Source organism: Durio zibethinus, chromosome 18, assembly GCF_047325235.1.
Source record: "Durio zibethinus cultivar Kanyao isolate XHJ-2024 chromosome 18, ASM4732523v1, whole genome shotgun sequence".
Classification (NCBI taxonomy): Eukaryota; Viridiplantae; Streptophyta; class Magnoliopsida; order Malvales; family Malvaceae; genus Durio; species Durio zibethinus.
The window spans coordinates 6,778,147-6,800,212 of NC_143179.1; the positions used below are offsets into that span (position 1 = coordinate 6,778,147).

The 22,066-nt window shown below is 30.4% G+C and overlaps 3 protein-coding genes across 7 annotated transcripts; 1 reads left to right on the plus strand and 2 right to left on the minus strand.

Moving 5' to 3' along the window:
• Positions 1–7,082: 7,082 nt before the first annotated feature.
• Positions 7,083–8,154, minus strand: LOC111299106 (uncharacterized). Its single transcript, XM_022894084.2, has 2 exons — positions 7,883–8,154; positions 7,083–7,531 (listed from the first exon to the last, which is right to left on the minus strand). Exons 1-2 carry the CDS (start codon positions 8,087–8,089, stop codon positions 7,340–7,342), a joined length of 399 nt encoding a protein of 132 aa, XP_022749819.2. The 5' UTR covers positions 8,090–8,154; the 3' UTR covers positions 7,083–7,339.
• Positions 8,155–9,993: 1,839 nt separating this feature from the next.
• LOC111299095 (kinesin-like protein KIN-13B) lies at positions 9,994–15,351 on the plus strand. 5 transcript variants are annotated; one of them, XM_089747145.1, is made up of 13 exons: positions 9,994–10,155; positions 10,573–10,759; positions 10,858–11,034; positions 11,365–11,559; positions 11,915–12,022; positions 12,359–12,436; positions 12,515–12,596; positions 13,043–13,202; positions 13,290–13,592; positions 13,830–14,048; positions 14,132–14,627; positions 14,711–14,776; positions 14,855–15,351. In XM_089747145.1, exons 2-13 carry the CDS (start codon positions 10,628–10,630, stop codon positions 15,029–15,031), a joined length of 2,193 nt encoding a protein of 730 aa, XP_089603271.1. In that variant the 5' UTR covers positions 9,994–10,155; positions 10,573–10,627; the 3' UTR covers positions 15,032–15,351. The 5 variants fall into 5 exon arrangements, with proteins under 5 accessions (XP_089603271.1, XP_022749805.2, XP_089603270.1 ...); XM_022894070.2 differs by having other exon boundaries at positions 10,036–10,406; XM_089747144.1 differs by lacking the exon at positions 9,994–10,155 and adding an exon at positions 10,212–10,227.
• A 2,268-nt stretch (positions 15,352–17,619) lies between these two features.
• On the minus strand, positions 17,620–19,144 carry LOC111299104 (uncharacterized). The gene has a single exon (XM_022894082.2). It carries the CDS (start codon positions 18,769–18,771, stop codon positions 18,109–18,111), a length of 663 nt encoding a protein of 220 aa, XP_022749817.2. The 5' UTR covers positions 18,772–19,144; the 3' UTR covers positions 17,620–18,108.
• Between the last annotated feature and the right edge of the window lie 2,922 nt (positions 19,145–22,066).

Genomic DNA, 22,066 nt, shown 5'->3' on the forward strand with positions numbered 1-22,066 from the left:
TATATTCATTGGTTGGCTATTAATTTGGTTTGCCTCTTGTCTTATTTTTTTGTTGTATATTAAAAATTATTTAATTATGATTATAATTTCTTTAAATACATATAATTTCATAAAAATATTATTTATTCTTATATTTAAACACATCATTTCTCTTATTCTTTTAGAAAAAAAAAATAGCAAAGTAAAAATGCAATAGAAGCCAACTTAATTTATAAAATTCAAGAATTATAAAATCATATACTTAAAATAATATTTCATTTTCACTGTATTAATTTTTGAATGAAGAGATAATAAACTTATATAATTTTATAAGTTTAAAACTTTTTGACTTTAACAGATTTTTTTTTTCAATAATGTAATGTTTATAGAATGAAAGCTAAAATATGACTATTAATATATATTTTTTGACTATGTCTCTCATCTACTATACGCTTTTTTTTAGTTTGATATTTAAAAAATAAAATTCATAATAATGTACTTAAACTTTCGTTTCATTATACATTTTGATATTTTAGACTAATGTTATTAGTCACATTGTTAACACGATAGCAATATCCAATAAAATTATGATATATGTCAAAATATTCAATTATCGCAATATCATCATTACCATGTCAGCATTAGAAAAAAATTATAAAAAAAAATTAAAAAAATTAAGGAAAGACTTGAGAATTTTTTAAATACCTAAAAAATAAAATAATTTTTTGAAAAATTAAAAGTTCAAGAAAATTCTAAAAGATTAAAATATTAAAAATTTGCCAAAAATTTCAAACAAATTTTGAAATTTTTTTAAAAATTCCAAATTTTGAAAAAAGGAAAATAATTTGAAAAATTAAAAGATAATAAAAATTCAAAAAAAATCTTAAAACTAAAAAAAAAAAACAAAAAATTATAACATAGTAAGAAATTTAAAAAAATCTCTAAAATAAAAATATGAAAAGTCTTAAAAATTCAAAAAAAAAAATAAAGAATAAGAAAAATATGAAAATTTAAAAAAATACACGAAAAATTTTAAAAATATGAAAAAAAAAAAAAGGAACGATCTTAAATATCCTAAAAATTCAAAATAAAATAGAAGAAATTTTAAAAATTAAAAAAATAGAAATATTGAAATATTTTTAAAAAATTAAAATTTGAAAAGCAATTAAAAAATTAGCAATCCATAAAAATGAAAAATAAAGATTGGCCTTGTAAAATTTTTTCAAATTTTTAAAATCTTTTTTTGTTTTTAGTTTTTAGATTTTTTATGTGTTTGTAATTTTGTTGGATTTTTTTTTAATTATTATTTATTAGTTTTTTTTTTCATTTTTTAAAATTCCTAAGATTGTTTTTAATTTTTCATATTTTCTTAGATTTTTTTTGAATTGATCCTTATTATGAAATAATAAAACATTAAACTAAATAAGTTTAATTATGATTTTACAAAAAAATTATTTAGTACAATGTTTTTAAGTTTTATTATTTTTGCACTAAAATATATAATATATTTATGAAAATGATATTTGATTTGCTAAAACTTGAAAAACTTGAAAAAATATTTTGAACTTAAAAAATATTTTTTTGCCAGCTATGTTTCAAGAGAAAAATGTCTTAATATGAAAAACTAATTTCTCTCTTTGTTTAAAAATGTTTTTATGCAAATTTGAAAAGAATAGATCAATTCCTTGTCAAAATGAACTAATCCCTTGAGTTATAAGATCGATCTATTTTTTAGCCATAAAGTTTCTAAGTTTAATTTTTACAAAATGTATCAATCTTTTATTATATAGGATCGATTGGGTTTAGGGTTTGAAAAAATAAATTGTTCCTTTACGGGAACTGATCAATTGGTTTTTTTTTTTTTCTAGAAAGCTACGAATTGCATAACAGCACAAAATGATCGATCATTTATAAGAAGGGATCAATCAGATCCAAAATATGATCTATCGATTCTTGTTGTTTCTGGTTCAAACAGTTGGTATTTCAAATGTTCAATGGGTATTTTCTTATCCAATCAATTCTCAATGGTTGCAAGCTCATTTTCTTTATAAATTGAGCATTTTAACACATCATTGATGAAAAAGAAACAAGATAGTAAACACTAATAAGCCTTACTTCCATTCTCTCAAGGATGCAAAAGTTTTTAAATCTTAAATTTAAAATCCTTTGTATTTCTTGTATCCAAACTAAATTTTATTATTCATTTATCATCCTTGGTATTTTATTAGGTAAATACTTAACCTTTAAGAAGAATTTTTAACTTGTAAAACATTAAAGCTAAATTATAATCAAGAGATGAGACATCCTCTTGAAAATATTTGAGAGTTTTTGTAGAAATTCATTTTGAGTAATTAGAGATTGCTACCTTAACTTAGAAAGCTAAAATATTAGAGTTTGCTATCTTAGCCTAGAAAGATAGAGATTGAAAGGTTGCTATCTTAGTCCTTAAAAGATATGGATCGTATTTTGATTCAATTAGTAGATTAATCTTGGCTAAAAAAGCTAAGAAAGAAGATTTAAGTGCATTTGGAGAAAAACTGAACTTCTATAAATTTATATATTTGATTTCTCTATCCTTACTTTCTTTAATTTAATTATTATTTATAATTGCTTCAAGTTCATTAATTGTGGTTAATTGCATTATATTTTTATATTAATTTTAATTTTTCATTCAATTATATTAAAGCTATTTAAGGGAATAATTTTTGAAACAATCAAATTCACCCCCACTTTTGAATTACTAACACTTGAGCTAACGGTTTTATTTTTTAAATTTTTTTAGTTTTTCATAGTTTTTCCTTTTGGTATAAATTTTATAAAAATTTTGAATTTTTTGAATTTTAGGTTTTTTTGGAAACTTTTAGGATTTAATTTTTAATTTTTAATTTTTAAAACTTGTCATTAAATTTTTTGAATTTTTTTTTATAATTTGTTTTCAAAATTTGTCATTTTTTACCTTTTTAAGAATTTTAAAATTTTTCATATTTTTTGAGGTTTTAGGATTTTTTTTTTGAAAAATTTACTATTTCTTGTAAATTAAAAAAAATAAATCTCAAATTTACATATTAAACTTAATTTAACTTAATTTATATAATAAAAATTTTTAAAAATATAAAATATAAAATATAAAAATAAAAAAGTTTACATATATATATATACTAATTTAATTATATATTTTATTAAAAAACGAGTGAGTTAGGCTTGAGTTTTAATTTTTTTTATCTAAGATTTGATTCGAAATTTAAACGTACCAAAAAATTATACTCAAATATGTTTAATTGATTTTAATTTTTTGTCAAAACTCTTTTAAAACTTGGTTGGGCTTTCGAACTTAAGCAAATGATCCGACCCTTGAACAGATCTATAATAAACAAAAATATTATATTAATATTAGAAAAAAAACAACTACAAGAGTTCTTAAAACAATAGTAATCTTTTAAGGGTAATTTTAGATGTAATGCAAAAAGAATGCAAAAAAATATGAAGTGATATGATTTAAAAATTGAGTAAATATTTGATATATTATCAATATAAAGTTTTAATTTCAAAAGTGGTTTTAAGACATTGACACATGTTTTATTTTTATTTTTAATTAATTTTTTCATTTTTAAAAAGTATATGTTATACTTTCTGAATCTAGTTTGTAAAATTTAAAAACTCCACTGTTATTGTATTTAATAATTTTTTTTTTTAATTTTGACAAAATTTGTATATGAATTTGATAAAAACAAAAAATATATTTCATGTTTAAGGTATCGAAATGAATTATGACATATTAATTTTTGTATTTTATACAAAATAAATATGATACAAATATATGAATTACAAGTCTATACAAGATATAAGAAAATAAAACATTATAACTCAAAATCTTAAGATATAAAAACATAGAAACTTATACTTTATATTTTAAAAGAAATTAAAATATAAAAAAAGTTCGAACCTTCTATTAATTATAACTTATGTCAATCAGTCGCCCTTTAACTTTTACTAACAATTTATAATTAATGGTGAGAATTATAACAATCAACATCCATTTTTAATAATAAATGAAAGTTGATAAACATGATACAAATACATTAATTACAAATATAAAACATTGTAACTCAAAATCTTAAGATATGAAAAACAATAGAAAATTAAGGGGACCGGACAAGTCATTTTTGTTCAAAATGTACACCGATGAGGGTGGGGCAAGAACACCCAATTACCAATGTACATCCCCTTTCATTCTCAGAACGATAGACCAGCTTATGTTTTTCTACCACCAAAATTCCTTTTCCTCCTTAACACAGCCATGCTCTTCTGTTTCTGACTTGAAGCAGAGTATGTTCTTTTGAGAGGTGGGATTCACCGAAAGTTAATTGGGTTGATTTTGCATAGCATGTGGCAATTGGCATGCTCTAAAACTAAGGGTCAAATCCCATTCCTTGAATATGGTGGCTGATTCAACTTCTACAAGATTAATGTTCACTCCAAGGAAATTCAGAAGATTTTGCAAATGATTTTGGTTTTGCTCGCTGGCTCCATCTTGTTGGCACATATTTTCTCTTGGAAGGAAGGGATTCCAGCCATTCGAATTTGAGTGAGTTTTCAATTTGTCATTACAATTTCAGCAACACCTCTAATTTAGACATGAAAACTCCAAAAGCCTTGTGATTCTACAGTTAATGCCTCATATTTGCTCTTTGTATAACTCAATTCTCTTCATAAAAAAATATTGCAGCGAAATGTTTGGTTTGAACGTGTGATTATCAAATTGTGGTTTTGCACATGTTACAGATAAAATAAAATTACTCAAAAAAAAAAAAATTGCAGTTATCCATTAATGTGTAAAGAAGAAGAATCACGAGTCACTTGAAATCTTGCCTTCCAGCTTGAGTAGTAGCAGTAAATAGTAGTCTACAGAAAACATCTTAACAAGTTGACGAGGAAATGGAATAAATAATTTTCTTGATCTAACATTTCATGTCGAACCAGTGTCTCCCACATGATGTTTTGAGGCAGAAGATCACTGTAATATAGCAAGGTTGTGACAGAGGCCGCAGGCTCAGCGATTAACGATGCCAATAGCCGCACCAGGGACCGAAACATGAGTGGTGTAAGAGACTGCAACAAAAAGTGAAATTAAAGTAGTAGCGACAGTTATATATATCGATTTTAGGAAGATAAAGAATTGGATGAAAGAAGTGACGACCAAAGATATGGAGCATATACCATGGGTTACTCTGGGGGGTTTGGAGACCCAGAAAAATGCTTGAAAGTGGAATCTTGGAAGAGAAAGAGGCAAAGAGGGATTGGGGCCATTGAGTTTGAGTTCTCTTTAACTGTCAATTTTCAGGCTTCAGCGGACATTCAGACCTAACCTTCTATGTACTAGTCTTTATAATAACCAGGAAATTTGGTAGCTGGAGAAAAATGGGGTGATGCACTGCTGGCAAGTGGCAACAATGAAAAAAAAACGGTCTGGTCTTATTCCACTAAACTGATGCCACAGCAACAAGTGGTAAAATTCGTTGTTTACTTGTTTTAAAATACATCATTATCTTCAAATTGTTTGTTAGTGCAAGCAACTCCCTTTGCCATTTGGGGATGGTGGGATTTCCTTTACTTTATAAAGACGATGGATGGTTTGCCTAAGTATAAGCTTGGAAGACCTTCTAAAAAGTTGAGATTGCTTATAGCAAGTGCAACGGAGATCAAATATAAAAACCTTAGAATTCGTTGACACAAACTTTTTTAGTACAGAAGGAAGCAGAAGACTAGGGGGATAGGGGAAGGTAAATTGCAAGCATTAGAGATTGAATCACAGCCTTGTAAGAATTCACCCCTAAGAAAAGTGGGTTAACTATTTGGGTTAAGTCTCATGCTTATTCTTAGTTATTATAATGAAGAAATTCTGTTTAAGCTGATGCAAGTGCAGCTGTCACGGACCTAAGAAGGAATCTTGAATCATACATCGAATATAATAAGAGGATCACTGGAGTATAAAAGGGTTCACACCATCTCAACCTTGTAAAGCACCTTTTGTAGGACAAAACCGTGAGATCAGAGAACCAGAACGAACAATACCTCACAATGTTGTGAAACGTCTCGACCCGTGACACAGCAGCCAGCAGCTCAGGAATTGGGAGCATCTACTCTCCACCAAGGGTGTCTTAAAGTTCTTTAGTTGCAGCTCTTCAACTAACCAGTTACAGTACTTGTGGATATGGTACAGCAAACTACCACATAATCCAGAAGCTATTTGGGTGGCCAATTATGGATAAATCTAGAGTTCTCATTTTGGATGGTGATGGAAAATTAAAGATCATGCATAGTGAAGGAGAGGTAGTTCTTCTCAATTCCAATCAGGGAAGTTCACATAGCCTGAATGCCACTTTACTAGATACTGGAAATTTTGTATTGAGACAAGTAAACACTGATGGAACCGATGGACAAATAGAGATGCATATGCCTAATAGAAGTGAAACATGGTTAACATTATCAGGCAATCATTCGGCCAGATACAGATGTGTTTCCCATTGTTTTCTTTTCTGAGGAGGTGAATGTAGTCCTGAATTATGTGTTCCAGCCCCCCCCCCTCCCAAATTTCTAGATAATTATCTGCTTAGCTATTTACATAGTACATGTCTAACATTAAAATCAAATCATGTTGTATTTCTTCAATGTGATTCTTTGTTCAGGAAAGTAGAAACTTCTCCATCCAAGATGCCTTCGACAGATAATAAAGCTGAATACAAAAATGGTTTTTAGTTATGTAACTCCAGATGGAGCCTCATAAGTCTGATAAATACTCTTATCAAGCAAACTCTGTTCTGGGGCTTGGGCTTGATGTAAGATCATCTGTGTTTATTCCTCATGCAAATCTAACAAGACATAATTCTTAAAATCATAAGATGAGGGTTAGTGAATGCTTAATGGCAAAATCATTCCATCATAGATGCATGTGAAACAGCTTTAGAATGAGAATTCAAATCCACCGATTCTTATTTCTTACACTTCCAATATCTCATCAAGATAACCACCAGTAAAAACCCCTTTTCTCTTTTCATTTTCGTGCATGAAGTGCTAGCCCTTACATTGCACTCAAAATCTCAAACTTCAGAATTTGAAATCATTGAATTTCACGTTCTCAATAAATTTCTAGTCATCAAAACATATAAACAAGAAAACAACAGCTAAGAACATTATTCAAAAGAAACTTAGTATATTTTATCTCAGAAAAACTTGTGAATTATGACACTACAAAAACAGGAACTTAGGCCTAACTTTCACCATATTAACCTGAATAAGTCCCAAGAAGACGCTTGCACAATCCCAGATCTTCCCGTATTAGCCTGAATAAATCTCAGTACTCTTATTCAGGATTCTCCGGCTCTTCTTCCTTTTCAGTATCTTCCTCCTTTTCCTCTTTCTCTTCCTCTTCCTCTTCCTCTTCTTCATCTTCACCAGGAGGATCATATGGCATGGGTGGTGGTAATGGTGTTTTCATAGGGCTAAATTGAGGAAAAATGTCCGGTCTACGCCCTGGTCCAGGCCTCTCCCACTCCTGCCATGTAAACGAAGTGGTCATATTTAATCATACTGCCTGAGACAATAAAATTCCAAAGCAGGAATAAAAAAAAAAAACCCTACCATTTATCAAAGCAACATGTTCTCAAATGATGGAATTATCTAACCAGAACCCATAATCAAACAACACTGTCCCAACAGAGCATTACTGCATAAAATCAAACCCATCTCTTAAAATCCTGTATAACCTTTTCTTCCCAAAGCTGACCACAAAAATCGTATCAGCATTTTGAAATTGCCCCGGCTGCCGAAAACTTGAAATTTCCCTTCCCCATTAGACAGGCAATCAAAAACTACGTATAGCTCAATAAAAAGAAAACGAACTTACAACGGGGAAATCGAGGGGATTGCGGCGAGTCAATTTCTCTTCCTCGGGAGCCATACAAACCACTTGCTGCCTCTTTCTCCTCGTCCGTTGATGGCCGCTAGAAACGGAGACGACGAGGGAGCATCTGCAACCGCGGCTCGTGGAAGTGGAAGGCAGCGCTAGGGTTTTCGAAGGCAGCGATAAGGATAGGCAAATTGATGATAACATGGTTGGTTTTTGGGGGTCACAGTTTCCCCAGTTGGGCAGACGTTTGACAAAAACAAAAAACCAACGAGCTTACCAATAGCAACCGCCCTTTATATGACTCGTCTCAGTTGGTCTCCAAGCGGCCCCAAATCCCCAATTGCAACAATTCTAATTTGTGGTGGCTCGGCCCTGAGTCCTTCAGCATTTATGGGCCTATGATCCTATGGATGGGCCAGTCCACTTGTTAACTTATTATGGGAAGAGAAATTTCTTCATTCTTTCTTCTGCCTATCGGCCCCATCCCATTCCCTCTGAAAGAATGTCCACTTAGTGTTTCACTCACGTTAGGCCGTCACAAGGATTTGGTTCATCGAGCAGTAGCCAGATTATACTTGTAAGCACTGTTGAAATGTTCTATGACGATTTCGGAATCTGACTCCTCTTTTCATGTCATATTTTGATGTATCAAAGAAACAAAAAATCATACAGAAGAACAAGCAATGCGAGAGGTCTGACAATCCTAAAATTTAAAACATAATATGATAATATGATATAAATATAATATAAAAATAAAATATAAAAAATGATATGATTTAAAATAATAATAATTATATATAAATTTATTAAAATAAAAAAATTATACTTTATATTTTTATATCGACATAAATTATAATATATAATTTTTGTTTAAAATATAAAATAAATATATAAAATTTAATATTTTATAAAATATAAATATTCGAATCGTTAAATAAAAAATAATTTTTTAAATAAATTTAGCAGTGTCTTCTAGTGTTGTTGGTCATGTTCTTGTAGCCCAATAAGTTTTATGAATTTATTATCCATGGAATCAATTGCCCTATCTTTACCCTTCAATTAATAAAATTAAAATCAAATAATTATTTTATATTATATTTGATTTATATTTAATTAAAAGGGATAAAATTATAAAAAATATTATTATTCTTTTGGTATAAAATAAATTAATCCTTACAAAAGTGGAAGTAATTATTTTTAATCTATTTGATTAAATTTAGATATCTTATTATACTTTTAAAAATTACATTAATAATTTAAATTGTGTAATTTTTAAAAAAAGATAACTTTAATTAACAAATAAATTATCTTGTTTTAATTATTGCATACATTAAATATAAGATAAGATGATATTATTTAATTTAATCATATTTATAATATTATCTTATCGTATTTTATTATAATATTGTATATCAAACATGATTTTTATATTATATTTAATTTATATTTAATTGAAATTGATAAAATTATAAGAATGATTATCATCCTTTTATAATAAAATGATTAAATCATCCTAAAGTAATAAGGATTATTTTTAATTTATGAGTTTAAATTTATATATTTTATTATATTTTAAAAAATTATATCAATAATTTAAATTATATAAAATTTAAGAAAATATAATTTTGATCATTAAATAAATTATCTTATTTTATTCATTATGCAAATCGATAAAATAATATTATTTAATATAATCGTTAATATTATTTTATTTTAATTTTATGTACAAAATATAATTTAAAAATCTTGAATTCAAACTCCAATAATAATAAAAAAATGCAATTCAACTATTAATCTCCAAGTTAAAATTTCAAAGTTTCCCTCCTATCCTATTTGTGATATTCATCTCCTAATTCTTTACCTGTTATAGAAAAAAATCCTGCACTTCTTCAATAGGCGGTCAAGTGGTTGTGGTCCAACCAATTTAAAAAGAGCGTCATTCCTAAGTAACTTAAAAAAATATTGGGAAATTTTCTAAAAAAAAAAAAAGGAAAATGGGCTCCACAAATATATCGAAATCGAAATCAAGAACCTATAAACATAACAATCAAACGTAGACTGAAAAGCTTAGTCAGCATTTAATATCATAGTCCGCCATCCACTGAAGCGTCCCATGTCATTTAACGACGTGAGGAGCAACAACTCTGCCCAAGAAGGCAAACAAGGCCCCCAACTTTGACACTTCACCGACCCAACGCATCAAAGCGGCTTTGCCTTCGGCCGCTCCACTCCAGTCCCTAGCAGCCAAAGAAAAAATGGCCATCCCAGGCGTGAGTACTTGCACGCGCTGTTTCTCAAGTGTGGTTCATCACTTCTTACTTTCACAAAACCTTTAGCTAAATGTAAGTCAAAAACTCAAACAAAAAAGAGCCAAAAGAAAACACACCGTCCTGTTTGCCTTCTCCGTTCAAATACACTACACGCGTGGACCCCGCCCACTCCTCCTCTTTAGTCCTTTCTCCCTCGTGTCGTACACGCGCCGCTCCTCCTCGAGAGTCGCCCCCCGCATTTTTCAAATATTGTAATTAGTACTCGTAGTTTGAAAATTTAAAGCGAAAAGAAAAAAAAAGAAAGAAAAGAAAGCTTCAAAACAATATCATACCAACCACACTTGTATTTACTTCTTGGCTTTCTCTTTCTTTCTTCATATTCTTTATTTCTTTTCTCTTTTTCGTTGGTTTTGATAGTAAAATTTTGGCCGAAGAAGCTCTGGACAAATTCTTGTACTGCCGGCGAGTGAGAATGAGCGTGCTAGGGAGACAGATGGCGAGATCTAATTCGACAGCGCATCATCAACGGCAATACTCCGCTAACTTCCTCGACGCCTCGTTTAACAGCAAATGGCTTCAGTCCTCCAATTTCACTTCTTCTCAGGTCTTCGATCGTTTCCCCTCCCCTTTCTGTTGCTTCGCATTTACAATTAGCATTTCGTGTAACGACGTCGCTTTTTTTTTTTTTCGCTGTTTGGATAGGAGTTCGGGTTCTGTGGCGGGGAAAGAATGAGCAGTAAGTCGCCGGAGCGGACGACACCGCCGTTTTGTTCTAGGTCTTCGAGCATGAGGAAGAACAGTGATGAATACATGTCGCCCAGTGAGCTCAGCCCCGGCTTACTGGATCTGCATTCATTTGATACTGAGCTGCTTCCTGAGGTTTTGCTCTATTTCTTCAATTAGATTATAGCTTTCCGGTTTTGTTCTCACGCTTGAATGCTTAGATTTACTTAGCCCTGTTTTAATAAAATATATTAAATTCTAATTAATAATAAAATTTGTACTATGTGATGTTTGATTTGATCTGCTGTTGATCAAGTGATATAATTGATAATCATGTAGTTGCACTGTATTTTTCATAGCTTTTTCGGACCTGGCTAACCATTAAAATTTGATTTATATAAACAATTGGTGGCATTTAAAAATTCGTTGTTGTTTGAAAATTGCTTCTCTGTTGTGGATAATAGACTTATTAGTTCCTTTTTCTAGTTGCAGGCTCCTAACCTATATGAAGGACTCGGGCTTCAGGGACCTGTTCGTGGTAAAAGTTTTGACGATTCTGAACCATATCTATCCACCAACAAACTTTCAAACAGGCCACGTGGAATGGCTGAGAATAACCTTACTAAAAGCATCTCAGTAGATAAAGAAAGAGCTAACACTGTTGCCAAGATTAAAGTCGTGGTATGCTACTTGAATGCTTTTTTTGTTTTATTTATTGCGTAGCAAATATTGATTTCAATGTTTGTAACAATTGCTGTATCAAATCGATCAATCAATTGTGTCAAGAAATACGATGAGCTGTGGATTTTGAAAACCTGAATGCTCAGCTGAGTGATGATCTGAATTCTATAGACAATTGAATGTGACATACCAAGAAAGAATGGGAGCAAATATAGATTATGAAAATCTTAACGTACAACTAATACCAAGAAAGAATTGGAGCAAATATAGACTGTTGAAATTGGAAAAGAAAGCTCTACCTTGTTAGATTTTCTTTTGTCATTGTTAAAATAGCTAATAATAACTTTCAATGCAGGTGCGCAAGAGACCAATGAACAAAAAGGAAATGGCAAAGAAAGAAGAAGATATTATTACCATACAGTCAAATTCCAATGCCCTAACGGTTCATGAAAAAAAACTAAAGGTGAGCAGCTGGTAGGGCTTCTCTTTTTTCCTATAGTTGTGTTATGATGTTTATATTTGGATTTATTTTTTGGTTTACTTGCTAACTTGAGCTCCTAGCCCATCAGTCATGTGATGCTAAAGCATTTTCAAGAGATTACTTGTTTAAAGTTGGAATCAAAGAAAGTAAATTGCTCTTTACCTTGATTTTCATGGAAAATCCAAATTGACTTATTATTTGAAAGTCTCACTAACTCATGATAATCTCCACCAGCTGTAACACTATACATCTTCCATGGTTAATAATATGACCTAGAAGCAGTTTTTTCTATGAGATCTAATCATTGATTATCTGCAGGTTGACCTGACAGAATATGTTGAGAAACACGAATTTGTTTTTGATGCTGTGCTGAATGAGGATGTTAGCAATGAGGAAGTGAGTATATGACCAGAAGTTGATAACTTTTAATGTGTCGTTCAGCTAATTTCACAGTTTCATTTTCTATTGCTGTAGGTATACTCTGAGACAGTGGAGCCGATTGTCCCACTAATTTTCAATCGAACAAAAGCTACTTGTTTTGCATACGGGCAAACAGGTAAGTAGTTATCCTGAATTTGAAAGTTATGTTATGCTACAAGACAATTTCTTCTAAAAGTTCCCTAGTATGAAATCTTTTGTCATTGTATTATAAATGGCAAACTAAAGCTTTGTACATTCTGTTTTAAGTGATAGAAATCCATGCATCTTTAACCTTTTTGGAAAAGTCCATTTGTTAATTAGTTCAGACTTACACATCTTAAATGTGTTTTTGTGGATTCAAATGACATTTTATATAAATTATTTTGGCTTGGCATTTCATATCTGTTGCTTTAGCTATTTATTTTGCTATTTTAAGCTATATGCATTTTGCACTAAGCAATTGGAAAATTTGTGGTTTTTTAATGTTTTCATGGTTCCACTTTACATGTCTTATTCTTCTTCAGTTTACATTCTTGCAAATGAACTTTAGTTGAACTTTTTTTTTTTTTTTTTTTTGTGCAGGAAGTGGAAAGACATATACTATGCAGCCACTGCCTCTAAAAGCATCTCAAGATATATTAAGATTAATGTACCATTCATATCGGAACCAAGGTTTCCAACTATTTGTCAGTTTCTTTGAGATATATGGGGGGAAAGTCTTTGATCTCCTTAATGATCGGAAGTAAGTTATTTCCATTTATATGCCATAGGAAACCTAGATAAATTGTCCTATAGTTTATAATTCTGATTAGAAATATACTTTTTGCAGAAAGCTTTGCATGAGAGAAGATGGTAAACAGCAAGTATGTATTGTGGGTCTGCAAGAGTACAAGGTATCAGATGTTGAGACGATCAAGGAGTTAATTGAAAGAGGAAATGCGACAAGAAGCACTGGCACTACTGGAGCAAATGAGGAATCCTCAAGGTCACATGCAATTCTTCAGCTTGCCATCAAGAGATCCGCTGATGGCAGTGAAACAAAGCCTGCTAGACTTGTAGGGAAGCTTTCTTTTATAGACCTTGCTGGAAGTGAGCGTGGTGCGGATACAACTGACAATGATAAACAGACGAGGTAAAAAGTTTTACATCCATACAGTCTGGGATTATACTTCTTCAAAGCAATGGTACCATGAATTGCATAGGCATATTTATGGAGCCATAGAAGTGCTCCATGGAGTTACTAGGCGAGAAAGTACACCAACTAGATAAGCAAATCTTGTTCTCTTTGCATATAATTTGGGATGCTCTGACCACCATTATATAGAATGTGCTGTTCAAATCATGACAAGCTGATTTCATATTTCTGCAGAATGGAAGGTGCCGAAATTAATAAAAGTTTACTTGCTTTAAAAGAATGCATCAGAGCTCTTGACAATGAGCAGGGTCACATTCCTTTCAGAGGAAGTAAGCTGACTGAAGTTCTTAGAGATTCATTTGTTGGTGACTCGCGTACTGTTATGATATCATGTATTTCACCAAGCTCAGGATCATGTGAACATACCCTGAATACACTTAGATATGCTGATAGGTGTGTAGTTCTGTAACTAAAATTGAATTGTAGAAGTGACTTGTGCATTTGTTTGAATAGTGCTGTGGATACCTTCATTCCAGGGTGAAGAGCCTATCAAAAGGGAACAACTCCAAGAAGGATATGCTATCTTCATCTTCAAATCTTAGGGAGTCAACTGCATTGCCCTTGGCTTCATCTTTACCAACTGATACCCTTGAGGACAATATAACTGATGTTCCTCTTGAAAAGAACAAATTTGGGTGGTCCAACCTGATTGAAAAAGATGCATCTCCTCCTTTTAAAGTGGATCGTGTTCCTAGTGGAAGGGCAGAAGGAAATTTGGCCGTACCATATTCAGATTATTACAAGGGTCAGAGAGGTGGTCTTGATGGCATGGCCGAGGATGATTTTGATTACCCTGAGGGGACATATGAACAACAAAAGATGTTGGGGAAAATTAATAGGAAGGCACGGGCCTACCAAATTCCATTTTTGGAGGAGAAGCAGAAGACTGATGCTTTGACAAAGCGTGTGGATCCTTCAAGCATTGATGATAAAAATTCTCATTCAGATGATGATCTGAATGTCCTGTTGAAGGTACCATAATCAATCCGGACAACTGAATTTTCTTACCTAATATTATTTAATTGTGAAATGAAATTTATCTTGGTTGTTACTAGGAAGAGGAAGACCTTGTATCTGCTCATCGAAGGCAAGTGGAGGACATGATAGAGATTGTTAGGGAGGTAGATGACATTCTGGCTGTAGTTTATTTTTGTTGTCTTCCATGATTACCTTTGTTCTGATTGTTATCATGCCTGCAGGAAATGAATCTGCTAGTTGAAGCTGACCAACCAGGCAACCAGCTGGATAATTATATCTCTAAATTAGATACCATTCTTTCACAGAAGGCTGCAGGAATTCTACAACTGCAGACCCGCTTGGCTCAATTCCAAAAACATTTAAACGAATACAACGTTTTAGTATCTTCTGGCAATTGATTTATCCTGCAGAAAAGATATGGTGCGGATTTGGACCGGCATTTGATTTGATAATTTCTTCCTGGATGGTTGGTGAGGCAGTTGATGACCCGCCAACTGTCATATGGTTACAGAATGAGAGTACCTATTAGAGTGGGTGGTGAGAGTGGAATCTTGTTTCTTCCTACATTTTTGATGCTTCAGGTAACTATTGTGACTTTTGAGTTATACGACACTCCATATGTTATAAATATGCATGCTCCTCGGCTTTAGAAAATGTAAAATTTCTGCAGCATTGTGATGTTATTGTTGATAATAAAAACACCTTGCCATTAACTCAATGTGGGTTGGCTATATATATATATATATATATATATCGGGAAGTATTCTTTTTTCCTGGTTCAAAAGGGTTAATGTCTTGTCTAACATTTGACGTATTCTCTGTTCGAAGGGATGAGTTGATGCTTATCTAATTTGTTTATAATATACATTATGTGCCCATATTTCCGATTAGGGTAAGGGAGGGAGTTTATTCATGGCCCCATTAAATCCCAATTTTGGTTAGGTACCTTTGCTTGCTTGAAGAAGACAAGGAAGATCAAGTTTAACATCTTGCTGAATAAATCCATATGATGTTTGGATGTGCAGAATTCAGCTTCGAAACATCTCATTAAGCCGATCATTATCAATGGTAAGATATGAAAAGCAACGGTAAAGTACTTTTGACTCAAAAAGTCGAAGATAATTATTTTGAGATAAAAGAGTAAAAATAAAGGGACAGGAATAAGGCCAAAGACAAAGCATAGATCTGGGACAAAAGTATCGCATCAAGTCTGTCACATTCGTCCTTCAACTTCAAAGGCAAAGTCTCAAAGTCAAATAAAAACATCAAAATTAAAAAAAAAAAAAAAAAAAGGTCTCCTAGTTTTCTCATACTATGTTTACAGCTAGAGATGAAACCAACAAAATCATAGAAGAAAAGCCAAAATAATAAATCAAGTCGAGAAGAGGGATCGGATTTTATAATATAACGTTATCAAAAAATTTTGAGAGAATTGCTTTTGTTTTCCACTTAAAAAAGATAAATTTGGTATTCCTTTCTTAATTATTGTCTAAAAGAAGCAAATATTTATCTTGTTGATCTTTGAATTAATTGACATGTTATTAAAATTAACGTTTTAAAGTTACGAATTCAAAATGTTTTTTTGCATATAATACCTATTTCAATTAGGTAAATATTAAGATAATAAATTAAAAAACTAAAACAAGAAACAAATCCTTATTAGTAAACACCACATTTCATATCAAGCTTTATTTCACGTTGAAAAAATCTAAAAAAATATCTTTACTTAGTAATAGTTACCTTTTTTTTTATACAAAATAGATTGTCGTTTGAAAATAAAGGAAGAATTTATAAAATACTAAAATTTAAATCTCATATTAATTAAATATCATTTTTAAAAAATAATTACATGAATTAATTGAGTTAAATTTTAGATTCTAATAAATTACTCTTTTTTGTTTGCAAGTGAAGGGATAATATATCTTTCATTTCACGGGGATGCAAAAACATGCATGCTAGGGATATATTTTTCCCCCTAAGTTTGACATGCAACTTCTTTTTTGCAAAAAAAAACTATAAATCTTTTAACATTTCCATCCTTTTTCTACGACTATTCTTTTATCATATTTCTTTTTTTCTCCAACAAATATCCTTTTATTAATATTTTTATTCATAATAATACTTTATAAACCTATTTTGGGATTTTCATATTTTTAAATTTTGCAAGTGAATTTATATAATTGACATGTGTTTTCAATTATTTTGACTTATAAAATTTTTAATAAGCTAATAAACATGTTACCATTAATAATTTTTCTAAAGATTTTAGAGTCCTAGTACAACCTCACAAGTAAATAGCCTTCAAAATTTCATCCAATATATATACATACATATATATATATATATATATATATATATATATATATATATTGGATGAAAGGTTAAAACAAGGAAATCTTTTTATCTTTAACCACCCCGGTCCTAGGCCTCAATTCCCAAATTTTCCATATTATGGGTCAAAATGAAGCCCACTATATATCTGTTTCAAAATCCGTCCAGTATGGGCTCTTTTGATGCAAAAATATTTATTTCCTTCAAAGTCTCAACTTTCCAATCTATCCGTTGAAGAAAACATGGACGGGCTCTTGGGGCCAAAATTTCTCCATTTCGATCTATCAATGTCCAAACTGAATCGGCATTTATGATTATCAATTGGTATGTAATTAAAGTTGATATTTTAAAATTATAAATTTGAAAAAATTTAGATACGTAATATTTTTTTCAACTAATAGAATAAAAAAATTTAAAGATAAATTAAGAATTTAAAAAAAAAAAAAAAAGAACGACCGACACTTTGCAGGCAGCAAACTCTTGGCGTCATGGAGTTGTTTAAGTTTATCATTCGATTTCTAGTCGAAGTTGGGCTTGCCAAATTGCAATTGGAAGGCTCAAAACTCAGCTACTTCATACTATGTGACAATCGTTCTGTCAATTCATGTAGGCTCAACTCATAATCAATACCTAATCAAATATATAGAAATACATTTTCATGTTCTATGAACAATGGCCATCTATCAATGATCAGCTACCATTTAGGGCCACAACAAATTTATTCATTTTGATATTGAGATACTCCTTTTCTGATCCACCCCAACACCCAAAAAAAAAAAAAAAAAAAAGGGAGAGAGACAGAGACAGAGAGCCTACTGTCTACTCCTCAAAGTTCCCTGACCAGTTACCACCCACAACCACAAAGGGATGAAACTGATCAAATTGAATATGTAATCAATGTACAATCAATAAGCATATTAGATTTCAAATATTGTCTCACAATCTTGCGTCAAATGGCATCAATCAAGAAAATTGAGAAAAGTAAACACGGATATACAGAAACTCAAAGAATTAATGGATTGGAGACAAATATGAACAAAGAGAGAGAAAAAAAAAGTTGTAACAGAAGTAATTATGACAACTTCAATTCTTGACCTGTCCCAAATTCTCTGAAGAGAGAGGCAAAATGAAAAAAGGGTATTGATCAGGTTCTCACTGATCGAAATTTTGGTCTCGAATTGACACTTCTAGGAGAAGCTGGCGGACCAAAAAATTCTGTGTACACGTCCATGAAAAACTTGTCGACGATGTCAAGATAGGCAGGGCAAGTCAGGCGAGAATAGTAATGAAGAACCTCTTCAATGTCAAGAACATGATCCACATCGCTCATATCCATCATCTCTAGCTTCTTCAGCTTTTGTGCCACTGACAAACTCCTTGCTTCTCTCTTACTCTTTGAATATGAATAATCTTCTTGCCTTTTCTCCACCTGGCCACTCCTCGTTTTAGACTGACCATAACTTAATTTTCTTTGCGTTGATAACTGCGTGAAACTTCCCTTGTTTCCTTCTTTCTGTTCTCCTGTTGGATCAGTTGACATCATCTTCTTCTTGTTTCTCTTCTTTGCCTTGCCATTGTCCGAGTCCCACCGACCAGAGAAGTCAGTATACAACTTTTCACGTTCTTGGTGATTACTTGTCCGGGGATTCATGTCAACGCCGGCAGTATTACTGAATGAAAATGGATTGTGAGGAGAGGTTTTGGGTAGCTTTTGGTAAGGTTCACAACCAGCGAAGAAAGACTTGAAACTTTGTATGGTTTTTTGAAAGAACTTTTTGGTGTTGGAAATGGAATTTCGAAGCAGCATTGGTACCTACTGTTTGGCTTCTTTTCTTTTAGTGATTGGGATGAATTGATCAGGGAAGTTTTTTTTTTCTTTATACAAAAAAGAAAGGAGAAGAAGCCATTTCTAAGTTGTTAAAAGCTTCTTTTTTCTTTGTCTTCACACGCTCCTTTCTTGTTTTTGTGTTTTGTTCTTTGGTCACCGAAGAGTCCCCACTAGGCGTAGCTGATTATTCAAACATATCAAAGTTTTTATGGAAGCTTTTGGTGACACTTTCTTCTTCTTCTTCTTCATTATTATTATAAGATAGTTTCGTCACTTTCACTTTTGATGGTGGAGTTGGTGTGTAGCCTCTTTAGGAGGAAGAAAGGAGCGGTCCTTCCTGGTTGTTGAATTGGACCTCTCGCCTTTGCTATTTATTTTGGTCCTAGTTGTAGTTTCTCCGCATACAAAATGGGAAAAATATTGTAGGACACAATTATTTTATGTTAACAATAAGTAGTTAGCTTAATTTGTAAAGAATCATTTTTTTTTAAATGTAAGATTTTAAGTTTATATTTAGTTGATAATCGAATATTAAAATTATATCGAATATATAAATTTTAATAATTTATTTTAAATTATTAAATATAATATATTTTATTTTAATATAAAAAGTTAAATAATTTATCTATCCCCGTATATTTTTTTATGAAAAAAATTATTTCAGGCTTGTATATGTGAAGCTCCTCGATAATAAAATTGGCAATGGAATAGATTTATAAATAATTACATAACATTGACCTAAATTAATAAAATATGTAAACATGATCAGAAGAATTGCGACCGACATAATGAGTGCGTAATAAAAGAGTTTGAAGAAACCTGTTTTCCAATCAAAAATTGGTCTGCAACTTCTGATTTGATTAAGTGATGTTAAAATCATTTAGACTTCTAGACGAGGATGCGCTATAATTGTAGAGAAACATACAGATCTTGAAAGGAAAACATGGTTTAGACCAGGTCTCATCATCAATATCATCCCGTGAATCACGGAGCCAGCTGGACTTCCACTATTTTTACCATTTAAACTCTATTCCCTGCATAAATTACAGCAAAGCTTTTTTGTCTATTTATTCACCACCTTTTCAATTTTACGTCTAAGGGAGATGGCCTTTTTCCTTTTTGCTGCACAAATAACTGTAAAAAGAACACATCAATATATATATATTTATTTATATATATATATTTCAGTAAAAAATAAAAATTTGAAAGTAAATAAATTATTTAATTTTTTAAATTAAAATAAAATATATTATATTTAATAATTTAAGATAAATAATTATAAATTAAAATAAAATATATCGTAATTAATAATTTAAGATAATAAATAGTATATTTGAAATAATTTTAATAAATAATCATCCATATAATTTGAATTCAAAATTTTTTAATAAAAAAATAAATTTTAATTAATTAAATCAACTATTGATTATTAGACTATTAGACTATTAGTACCGGTTGCCTCAAAATTCTTCAATTTGAAGTTTTAAATTATAGGATAGGAGTAATAGAAAAATTGTCTTTCCTTTTCCATACAAATTGGTAAGAATTTAAAATAAAACTTAATTAGTTTATATAATTAATATTAAAAATAATATTTAATATTTTTAAAATTTAAAATTTAAAATTTATAATTCTTTATAAAAAATTTAAGATAAATATTTATTACCTAATCTGTATTAAAAGCTGACAACACGTGCAAAAGGAAAGAAATAGCTGACAAATTTGACTCAACAATATTGGATTCTTTCGAATTAATGATTTATCCATGTTCAAACTTGAACATTCAACCCTGCTTTGTTAAGGGGGACGATGTGAAATTTTAAAAGTTCCCGGTGGGAAGTGGGAATTTGCAGATACATTTGTCAAGCACGATAGAACTTGTTGTATTCATGGTATAATTACAGCCATGGATAAGACAAAAAAAACAAAGGCACCGAACCTACACTTTAAACCCAGAAAAAAAAAAGATGAAAAAGAAATAAGATATAGATACCTACCCTACTAGATGAATGGTGCAGGAAAGCATATCACTCAACTAATAATCATGAGGGTCTTCTTCAAAATAAATAAATATATAATAATAATAATAATCATAAGGGACTCAAGTACTGAATTAATTTTTAACCTACCAAACAGATATGAACTATATGGTTGACACTTTGACTATTCTACCTTTTCAATCCTTATATATAAAGTACGGTATACGTATCTTTCAAAAATTAAAATTGCTTTTGACATAACAAATTTTAGAAAGAGTCCTGAGTATGTTTTGCATGCAAGTCAACAACCCAATGAATAACTCTGATAAATCCTAATTAATCATAAACTAGCTCAAAGAAATTGAGAACTCAAGCATTATATATATATAAATAAAACTGTTGACTACATGATTCACTTTTTTATTAGCTCTTCTTGAGCTCCTTAACTTAGAGATTTTGTTCATATTATAAATAAGCTAAATTTAAGGATTTTTTTTGTATAAATACTCGTAACATTATTTTTTGATGCACGCTTAATTCTCATAATTCATTACATCGATACGGTATGATTAAATTCATTACATCATTAATTAAATTCAAATATTAACTTTAATAATGTAAAATCAATATAAATTTTTTATTAAAAATTTTTTTAATCGTAATTACAATAATTTTTTTAATCACAATTATAATAATTTTTATTATTGTTTTCAAATTTACAGTTTATCGAAATAAAACTTTAAAAAAAATACTTTTTAAATACTTTATATATTTTAGTTTGCTATCAGAGCACCGGCTTTGTTGAAATCTTTTTCATTTTTATCTTTTGTTTCGTTGAAATTCTCTGGGAGCCGCTCCAGATTCGGCATACACTTTTTATTTTTCAACTAAAATAACAAATTAAGGCAGCCAAATGATGGTAATCATTCCTGCAAAGGATCAAAATTAAAACGAAATTAAGATTTAAACAAACAAAACTCTTTTTTTTTTTTTTTTAGAGATTGTAAAATTTGTAACTTTCTATTAATTGAAAGATTAGAGAGTTCAAACCTTTTCCATACATGTATAGATGCATTGTACAACTTGACTGAGATTTTGGAGGGAGACTATAAAAATCCTTAGTAGTTATAATAAATTTGATTTGATTTTTTAAAATAATATATAATATTATAAATTTAAAAAATTTGAATACGAATTAATCTGACTTTAAAATCAACTTATATGCAAACTGAATTCTATGGTTTAGGTTTATCAATTTTTAAATTTTTAAAATTTATTTTTATATGTTATTTTAA

What these genes read in the sequence shown, in the direction of transcription:
- LOC111299106 (XM_022894084.2), bottom strand. Translation starts at nt 8,089, where the DNA reads ATGTTATCATCAATTTGCCTATCCTTATCGCTGCCTTCGAAAACCCTA. An exon ending in ATCCCCTCGATTTCCCCGTT is followed by an intron (nt 7,532 to 7,882) that starts GTAAGTTCGTTT and finishes TTTACATGGCAG; the next exon opens with GAGTGGGAGAGGCCTGGACC.
- LOC111299104 (XM_022894082.2), bottom strand. Translation starts at nt 18,771, where the DNA reads ATGCTGCTTCGAAATTCCATTTCCAACACCAAAAAGTTCTTTCAAAAA.
- LOC111299095 (XM_089747145.1), top strand. Translation starts at nt 10,628, where the DNA reads ATGAGCGTGCTAGGGAGACAGATGGCGAGATCTAATTCGACAGCGCAT. An exon ending in ATACTGAGCTGCTTCCTGAG is followed by an intron (nt 11,035 to 11,364) that starts GTTTTGCTCTAT and finishes TCCTTTTTCTAG; the next exon opens with TTGCAGGCTCCTAACCTATA. An exon ending in TTTTGCATACGGGCAAACAG is followed by an intron (nt 12,597 to 13,042) that starts GTAAGTAGTTAT and finishes TTTTTTGTGCAG; the next exon opens with GAAGTGGAAAGACATATACT.